Raw genomic sequence first — 9154 nt, 5'->3', positions numbered from 1 at the left:
CTTCTCTTCTGGAGTTTGCAGACTGGGCATCCGAAATCCCGGGGTTTCTTGTATTGAACCAGAGGCTTTTCGGAAGACAGCCCAGGGGTCAGGTGGAAAGTGAAAAATGGAAGATCAATTATAGATTATCTTCTTGGGGCTGATCTAGACGGGGGCCGGCCACAGGACCACAGCCTTCACACGTGGCACAGGGTAGATCAATGTCATGCGATGGGGATGGATGCATGAGTCACAGGACTTCACGACGCACCAGGGGTGCCCTGGTGAAGGGAGCCCCCGACCCACCCAGTGCTGGACACAGCTCTCCGCGGCCGCCCCCTGCCGTCCTGGATCTGCACACCCCAGCATGGCCTCCTAGCCGGGGCTTGGCCCCCAACACCTGTTCGCTGCATTGGATTCTGAACTCTTGATTCCTTCTGCTTCTACCTATTGTTTTGTCTTGCTGGGGGCGGGGAGGGCGGGGCACTCGGGTCGTGTGTGGCTTCTGAGAGACCTGCTGGCTGTGGTTTCTGTGGATTCACCTTCCCGGCCAGGCCGTGTGCAAGCTGGTAGGTACCCCCCTCCCCCTGGTGTGCCAGCCAGGCAGGGCACAGACCATGCCACCATTTTGGGTCCGTGTGGTGCTGGTGTTGGCGCAGGTCCCCCATTTGGTAACCCTTCACAGGCCTTGAGTCCTGGGCGGTTCCTGCTGGGGGTGCCCCCGTGCCCCTCCTCCTCAGCTGCCCTGGGGGTGTGGGGGTGGCCTGCAGCAGGAGATCTGGGGAAGGTTGTGCAACAGGTCCCTCAGGACAGTGGCAACAGTTGAGTGCTGAGCCACACCTAGAGCCAGAGATGGCGTGGGAGCCGGGGCTGGAGGCCAGGGGGGCTGGAGGGGCCACCCGCTGGAGTCTTGAATGCTGCCCTGTAGGGCAGGGTGGAGCCCCCGCTTGCTTCGAATTCCCAAGCCTTTGGGCTGGCCTGGAGCTCAGCAGGTGGAAACTGCCTGCCCCGGCAAAGGGAGGGAAGGTGGGGTGAGGCTGAGGGACTGGGGGTGGGGGGATTGCGGACAAGGGCCTGAGGAGAAGTGAGTAGGGGGAATGGGGGAGCTGGTGGAGGAGCTGGAAATCTAGGGAGGTGGGGAAGTGAGGAGGAGGGGGCTGGGGGAAAGGCAGGCGGAGTGGTGGGGTTGCTGGGGAGGTGGGCGGGGCAGGGCGAGGCAGGCACAGCGACTGCAGACCGAGGGAGGTGGGATGGCGGGGAGGCGGGCTGGGGTAACAGGACGGTGGGCGTGGTCGGCGGAGGTGGGGAGGGGTGGGGGACAGGGGCCCTGGGGAGGTGGGCGGCCGCGAGCCTCCTTCAGCACCGCGGACAGCGCCCGGGCCCAGAGGCTCCCCGCGCGCCAAGCCTCACACACAGGGTCGCGGTTCCGAGGCACCCGGGCTTTGCGGGAGGTCTGAGCCCTCCTGGGGTCGCAGAGGAGGAAGGAGGAGGGCGGCCTGGACCACCCGGACTCCATCTCCGGCCTGGCGGTCGCCATGCTGCTGGAAACCGAGCTCAGTCGAGACCGAGATCAGCCGGGGGCCCCCATGGCCGCTGCCGTCTGCAGCTTCCGTGGGACTCGGGGTAAGGGCCCCCGTGAACCTATCGGCCTCCAGCCCGGGCAAGGCGAACTCCAAGGGGAGAAACGGCTAGGATGGCAGAGTCAGGCATAGGGACAGTGGGGAGAGAGGGACCCGGCACACAGCAGAGAAAGGAAGAGAGTCTAGAGAAACCACTGGGGTGTGGGGGGGGGGGGGTTGGCACCCATGAGAGATGGAAACAGGAGCGAGGGATGCAAGTCTGACAGATCCCATGGGCAGAGGGCCTGAAGTTCCCGGTGATGGCTCCAGAGGCCGTGGGCTGTTGTGGAGCGCCCCGAGAACAGAAGGGGCCTTGCAGACACTGCTGGGGGGGGAGGGATAGCTCGGAGTGGGGGGGGGGATCAGTTTCCTCCAGAGACCCCACGCCCCTCAGCTCTCCCACACTGCCCAACAAGGCAGAACTGGGACCCCTGGGCGGGTCTCCCGCCTGAACCGCCCTCCCCAAGGGCCACTCGATCGCCATGGACGTTGGAAAATAATGGAGGCATTGTTGGCAGGCCAGCCAGATGCTGAGCGTGTGGGGCCGCCACTTCCTGGACCCGCTGCCCGCCTGCCCCTTCCCTACTCGAACCACACATGGTCCTTCTAGGCAGCTGACACTCCACGGCTGACACCCCAGTGCACCCAGCACCCCTTGGCTCCCCGGCTTGTGCACGCTTGCCCTGCCCTCTGGGTAGCAGCGTCCTGTACAGGGAAGGGATGCAGCGCTGGTGGCATGAGCCTTTGCTCAAAACCATGACTCTCTGGTTCTGCTGGGATCTGGGAGGACACTGTGCTTTTCCTGCCCACATCCTTCCAGGCTTGCCTCCTTGGTAAAGCGCACAGACCAGGCGAATGGAGGCCAGGATAGGAGCAGGGTGACGACTGTCCTTCACCATGGGACTCTCCCAAGTGGAGGGACCTGGAGGCTGGCGGAAACCTGCTCACCCCCATCACTGCCCGGGGCCCTGGCCTCACCATGCCTTATGCTGCAACGGCCCCACACTGCTGTTTCTTAATTATTGGGGGGGGGGTGCTGGCCTGTAGTGCCCTCTGGGCAGGAGCAGCTGCTCTGGGGTAGGTGCGTCTCTCTACAGGCAAGCATGGGTGGTTCCTGTGGGCTTACCCTTTGGATTGGGGACAAGATACTGGAAAATCGAGTGTGGGAGCTGCATTCTGTGCAAGCCGGTGTGTGGAGGGAAGTGTCCTTCCTGACCTTCCTGACCTGAGTCCTGGCCGCGTGTCTGGGCCCAGGACACCGGGTGTACCTGCTGAGAATCGCCCTTCTCTGTGCCCATTCTGGTGGCAGTTCTCACTGTGGGACCCAGAAGCTGGTCACAGCCAGGAGGTCTGAGGTCGCTTCTGGCTCCTGGTGGCTTTGCTGTGAGCCTTTGGACGCTACACTCACCCTCTCTGGGTCTCGGGTCGCGTTCTTGCCGTCACCAAGCCTCCCAGCCCCGGCTCTCAAAAGGCGGTGGGCCGCGCCTCTCTCCCGGACAGTCCTCCCGGGACCCCCAGCCTGCCCGCACGCGTGCACGCCCGAGCCCAGGCCTCAGCCGGCGGCCCGCGGCGCGGGGCAGGAAGCAGCGGGGCCCGGGTAAGCGCCCGCGGGCAGCCCTGGCCTGACTTCTCCCCTGACTGTCCCCGCCCTCCTCGGCCCGGCACTCGGGTGGCTGGCGTCTGGGCACCCCGAGTCCCCTCGCAAAGGCGCGCAGAGCCGGCGGACGCCCGCGGCGCGTCTCAGCGACCCCCCCCGGCCCCGCCCCGCGCCGCGGCCCCGCCCCCCGGCCGCTCCGCCCTCCGCGCGGCCTGAGGCTCCGGGCCCCAGGGCGGCCCGCGGGCGCAGCGCCCAGCAGCGCGGGGAATAGCTCGGACACCGGCCTGGGGCCCCGGAAGCCGTGGCCTCCCCGGGCCCCGGAAAAGTTCGGGGCCGGAGAGCCGCGGCACCAGGCGACGGGACCCATGGAGGCGCGCGGGGAGCTGGGCCCGGGCCGCGAGTCAGCGGGCGGCGACCTGCTGCTGGCGCTTCTGGCGCGAAGGGAGGACCTGCGCCGAGGTGGGTGCCCAGGCTTGAGCGGCTGCACGGGGAGACCCGGAGGTCCTCGCCCCTTTCCGGGCTTGGCCACGGAGGTGGCGGGAGACAGGGGACCCGGGCGGGCGTGGGTGCAAGGGCCCAAGCACGTCCCCACCTGGGCGCCCCAGCAGCGAGTCAGCGTCGGGGCCCCTTGAGCCGCGTCGGTTGTGCGGTTGCAGCCCCGCACTGCTCAGGCCGTGGAGTCCTTGGGGTCCCACGACCGATTTAGGAAAGCCTCTCCCTTATCAGGAGAGTAATTGGAGAGCAACCGTGCGGCCCAGTGAACACCGGGCAAGAGGATCCCCGAGAGGGCCGACCCCACCCAGACCCTCCACACTTTCCAGGGAAGAGAGTCAGATGCAGGGGCCAGAGTGTAGCCGGAGCCCGTTCGCAGATGTCCCTAGTTGAGGTCTCCTTGTCTGCACCCACACGCACCTGCTCATTGGCCCACTCCCAGGCTGGTCCTTAGGACCCTTCTACAGGAAAGACCCCAGCTTCCCGGCTGCACCAGTCCTGCACCCGTCCCCCAGGCGCTTTGGTTCCCGGAGAAGAGGGATCAGCAATGTTCTCCTTGGGCTTCGACGCCCGCAGGACCACAGGAGGGAGATGGAGGCGGGCCTGGCCGGGTGGGGAGTGGCAGGGACCGAGCAGGTGGGAACGAGGTTACATCCAGGCTGTGGGGTCTCTTCCGTCCCCTACTTATTTATTTATTTTTCCGACGGTTCCTGGGAGGGGTTGGCCGCAGGGGCTGGGAGGAAAGGGTGGGAGGGCGGAGGGAGAGGGAGGGAGGGGAGGCGGGCTCCGAATGCGATCGCTCAGGAGAGCTGGCCCGGAGCGGCGGGCGGGCGTGAGTCTCCACTGCGCCCCGCCGGTGCTGAGGGTAGGAGACCACGCCGAGGCTGGAGTCACCATGCAGCGTAAGGCCCGGGTCGCAGGGTGCGGCGGGGAGCAACAGGGGCGCGGCGGGAGCGGCTTTTGCAGGACGCGGGGCAGGGGGCAACTCGGCCGGGCGCTGTCCGGGCCACGGTGCTGAATCCGCACGCGTAGGCCTGTCCAGCCACCAGCTTTAGGCCGTCGCCTCCCGCGAGGGGGCCCGGGACCTGCGGCGGATGCCCACGCTCCTTGGGCACCGGGGCCTTGGTTTGGTCCGACGCGGGACCGCGTCCTTTGCGAGTTTCCTGCCGCTGAGCGAGGGAGGTCGATCGATCAGGGTTCTTTCAGCCTGGGACCCAGGGAGGCCCTTCTCTAGTCCTCCTACCCACTGCGGAGCCGGCCTGGAGCCGGAGGGGTCTCTGGCGGGGAGGAGAGCATGGCCAGGTGGGTGCAATGTTTGCGCAGGCTCCTGCTGCTGGCTCTCTCCTCTCCAGAAGACCTTTTCTAAATCAACAGGGTGACTCACCCAGTGAGCACCCTGCAAATCCCCACATGGGCCAGTGGCTCCCACAAGCTGTCCCTCGAGTCTCCCCAGCCTCATTCCCCCAGAGGCCTGCAGTCCCATGGTAGCAGAGCCGAGTGTCGGGGTAACTCTCGTCAGGAACCGACATTTGAGTGTGGTGACAGAGATCCAGTTGTCCAGACCATGGACAAGGACCCTCGAGGGCTCCCAGAGATGGGGAGGACACCAGCTTTTACCTTGGTGCCTGTGCAGGGCTGGGCAGCCAGGCTTCAACAAGGGATCTCCAGCTGCAAGGATACTTAATTGTGCAAAATAATAATGGGGATTGGGCGGTGGGTACCCCAGGACCCACATGCACCTTGCCTCTGGGTGCTGGTAGAGAGCCCCTGGGGTGGGGTTTTCATCTGAGCTCAACGTGCACCTTTCGTGCTCGCTGGGAACATTTTGCAGTTGACGGTATCTGGCCGAATGGAATGGCTGGGGCCCCTTCCTGCCCACGGGCACACTTCTAAACCTTTTTCAGTTTTCCCAAATTTTAACTGTGAGCCAGGCAGTGGACTTTGGTACCATGCACTCTCTACATCTGGAAGCCAAGCAGCCACTCACTCCAACTGGGGAGGAGGGGGTGCAGGGAAGGGGGTCTCCCGTGGCAACCCTGGGCCCCGAGGACTGGAGTGGGAAGGGCACTCCAGTGCTCCGCTCAGTGCGGTGCCCCTGACCTCGGCGGCTCCTTGGCCTGCAGAGATCCCGCTGTGCGCCGGCTGCGACCAGCACATCCTGGACCGCTTCATCCTGAAGGCGCTGGACCGCCACTGGCACAGCAAGTGCCTGAAGTGCACCGACTGCCACACGCCCCTGGCGGAGCGCTGCTTCAGCCGCGGGGAGAGCGTCTACTGCAAGGACGACTTCTTCAAGTGAGCGTGGCCGCGGGCTCTCGAGGGGAGGCCAGGGGCGCAGTCTGCTCCTGCAAGGCGGGCCCCTCCTGTGTGTTGGGGGAAGCTCCACGGGCAGCCAGGCCTGGCCGGCGCAGCAGCTAAATTCTCTCCAAGTAATTAATTTTGCAAATCATGGAAACAGTCATTCGAAAAGACAACCCCAAGTTTGCAGGACTTGATTGGATTTACTCCCTCTTAATTTCAGTCTTGTTTTTGTCCTTAATGCTGGGGAGGGGGTGCTTTCCAGGCACAAGCCTCTGGGGTCTAAGGGACCTGCCCCAAGGATCCAGCATCCCAACCCGGCACCAAGGTCAGGGCGGCTAGGCTCCTCCCCAGGGCTTCTGGGTCCCTTCTCGGTATTCTGTGCGGCTCTGTGGGGGCTGCCCGGCCGGCGAATAGGGGCAGGGCCGGGGTGAGCTTCCCTCCTGAGCCGCCCTGCGCGGCGCCTCGCTCCTCGCTCTCCAACCCGCTCCGGGCGAAGGAGCCGCCAAGGCCGAGCTGAGCCGCGCCCTGTGCGTCCCGCAGGCGATTCGGGACCAAGTGCTCCGCGTGCCAGCTGGGCATCCCGCCCACGCAGGTGGTGCGCCGCGCCCAGGACTTCGTGTACCACCTGCACTGTTTCGCCTGCGTCGTGTGCAAGCGGCAGCTGGCCACGGGGGACGAGTTCTACCTCATGGAAGACAGCCGGCTCGTGTGCAAGGCGGATTACGAGACGGCCAAGCAGCGCGGTCAGTGGGAGAGTCCACCCACTCTCCTTTCCCCGTCTGCAAAATGGGGCTGGGGTCAGTCCGGTAGGGGCGCCGAGGGATCCTCACGTCCAGCGCTCGCCGCGGCACGTTCGATAAGGGGCGCGCGAACTTAAGCGTCTTCCCTCCAGGCGCGGGGGCCGGGGCCGGGTGGGGACTGTCCCCGGCGCGCCTCCGGGGAAGCCTGGCTCCGGGGCTTTAGCGGCCTCCTCACTCCGGCCGCGGGGAGGTTGGTCTGAAATGTATGGAGTTGAATTGAATTATCGCCCCAAACCCTTGACCGTGAAGATCCGGCCCTACCCACAGCCTTAGAACAAAGGGGAACCCGGGGGAGGCGGGAGGAGGGAGCGGGCCGCCTCGCAGCCGCCCCTCCACCCCTACTGAGGTGTCCGCGCCCCGGCGGGGTGGGGGGCTGTCGGGTGGCGGAGGGCCCCGGCCTCACCCCACCCCTCGCGGCGCAGAGGCCGAGGCCACGGCCAAGCGGCCGCGCACGACCATCACCGCCAAGCAGCTGGAGACGCTGAAGAGCGCCTACAACACGTCGCCCAAGCCGGCGCGCCACGTGCGCGAGCAGCTCTCGTCCGAGACCGGCCTGGACATGCGCGTCGTGCAGGTCAGCGCCCCGCGCCCGGCCCCGCGCCCCGCCGCCCGGCCGGCCCGCCGCTCACCCGCCCCTCCGCCCCGCCGCAGGTGTGGTTCCAGAACCGCCGCGCCAAGGAAAAGCGGCTCAAGAAGGACGCGGGCCGGCAGCGCTGGGGCCAGTACTTCCGCAGCATGAAGCGCGCCCGCGGCGGCCCCAAGTCGGACAAGGACAGCGTCCAGGAGGAGGGGCAGGACAGCGACGCCGACGTCTCCTTCACGGGTACGGCGGGCGGCCGCGCCGCCGAGGGCAGGGCGCAGCCGGGGAGTCCCGCAGCTCGCGCGCCCCGCTGTCCGGGAGCCTGCCAATGTGAACTTCCCAGTCAGGGGCTGCCCTAGCCTTCCTCTCAAAGCGTTCATAGATTCTGGGCGCCCGTCCCCAAGCCCTGCGGTTTGGCCCCTCGGACGCTCAGCTCTTCCCCTGGTGGAGGACAGCCCGCACGACCCACGCGTCCCTCAGCAGGCTTTCTGGCGGGGAAAGGGTCCAGACCATCTCTGGGGCTCCTGGCCCTTGCAATGATTTTTAGGAAGGTGGGCAGCACAGTTTTGGGGTAAGTGACAAAAAGTCCTGGCTGTTTGGAAGGGCGGGGGTCCCACCCTTGCTCTGTGGGATCTGATTATGTCGTTCTCCGGTGCCAGGGGGAGCCCATACTTATCCCATAATGCCTATCTTCAGACAATTTGTGCAAGAGGCTCTTTGGCTGCATTGTGACCTTAGGCTACTCACTCTGCTCCTCAGAGCCTTAATTAAGTTGTCTGCAAAATGGGAGTGCTGGCCACCCTTCCCAAGGCAGCCTTGGGGGTTATCCTGCAACCCTGGGCCCTGACTGGCCTGTTGCTGGCCCTGATCCCGCCGGGGGGTCCCACCATTCCGTAGACACCAGGTGGGACTGAGCTGAACAAACCCAACAAGGACAGAGGCAGAGGGCTGCGTAAGTTCTAAGAGCAGGAGAGCCTTGGGCTGGCCTATCCGGCGGCCGGCGGGAGCAGGTCACCCCTGAAGGAGGGGCGCTGGGGGCAGGAGGTGGAGGGGGGCGGGCACTGAGCCGCGCTGTCTGCTTCCATTGCAGATGAGCCAACCATGGCCGAAATGGGCCCTGCCAACGGGCTCTACAGCAGCCTGGGGGAGCCCACCCCGGCCTTGGGCAGGCCCACGGGAGCCCCAGGCAGCTTCCCGCTGGAGCACGGAGGCCTGGCCGGCCCGGAGCAGTACCGTGAGCTGCGCCCCGGCAGCCCCTACGGTGTCCCCCCATCACCAGCTGCCCTGCAGAGCCTCCCTGGCCCCCAGCCCCTTCTCTCCAGCTTAGTATACCCAGATGCCAGCTTGGGCCTGGTGCCCGCGGGGGCCCCAGGTGGGCCCCCGCCCATGAGGGTGCTGGCAGGAAACGGACCCAGCTCCGACCTGTCCACAGGGAGCAGTGGGGGCTACCCCGACTTCCCTGCCAGCCCCGCCTCCTGGCTGGACGAGGTTGACCACGGCCAGTTCTGACCGAGGCCCACAGCTCCACCGAGCAGCGGACATGAGGGGTGTGGGCAGCAGGGCTGCCCCTGGCTGGGTGGCCCGGAGCGGCACTCCCCTCCTCTCCCGAGGCCCTGGACCTCTGCGGGAAGCAGGGGCCACCGGCGGCAGGGGACAGGATCAAGACCTCAGAGGAGGGCTCCTTCCTATGGAGCGCCCGACCCGGCGCCCCTCCCTCGGGGGCGGAGGGACTCCAGCGGCTCCTGTCAGTGCCCTCTCTCCTCCTTGGGCCCGGGGCCACCGGCCT

General features: G+C 66.4%; 1 protein-coding gene across 2 annotated transcripts; it reads left to right on the top strand.

The window, feature by feature from the left end:
- The first annotated feature begins 1514 nt into the window (after positions 1-1514).
- Positions 1515-8877, top strand: LHX3 (LIM homeobox 3). Of its 2 annotated transcripts, none has more exons than XM_025860211.2 (6): positions 1515-1602; positions 5811-5982; positions 6529-6731; positions 7211-7362; positions 7440-7611; positions 8459-8877. In XM_025860211.2, the coding sequence occupies exons 1-6, from the start codon at positions 1515-1517 to the stop codon at positions 8875-8877; spliced, it is 1206 nt and encodes a 401-aa protein (XP_025715996.1). The 2 variants fall into 2 exon arrangements, with proteins under 2 accessions (XP_025715996.1, XP_025715995.1); XM_025860210.2 differs by lacking the exon at positions 1515-1602 and adding an exon at positions 3561-3654.
- The last annotated feature ends 277 nt before the right edge of the window (positions 8878-9154 follow it).

This window comes from Callorhinus ursinus, unplaced genomic scaffold, assembly GCF_003265705.2.
Source record: "Callorhinus ursinus isolate GAN/ISIS: 27379988/994484 unplaced genomic scaffold, GSC_fseal_2.0 scaffold126, whole genome shotgun sequence".
Taxonomy (NCBI): domain Eukaryota; kingdom Metazoa; phylum Chordata; class Mammalia; order Carnivora; family Otariidae; genus Callorhinus; species Callorhinus ursinus.
Note: the sequence above shows the minus strand (reverse complement) of the source record. Positions and strands in the feature narration are given on the sequence as shown.

Bases quoted from the DNA above. Each gene is read 5' to 3' on its own strand.
- LHX3 (XM_025860210.2), top strand. From the start codon at position 3,561: ATGGAGGCGCGCGGGGAGCTGGGCCCGGGCCGCGAGTCAGCGGGCGGC. The intron at 5,983-6,528 runs GTGAGCGTGGCC...TGCGTCCCGCAG, and splicing joins TGCAAGGACGACTTCTTCAA to GCGATTCGGGACCAAGTGCT. The intron at 7,363-7,439 runs GTCAGCGCCCCG...GCCCCGCCGCAG, and splicing joins TGGACATGCGCGTCGTGCAG to GTGTGGTTCCAGAACCGCCG.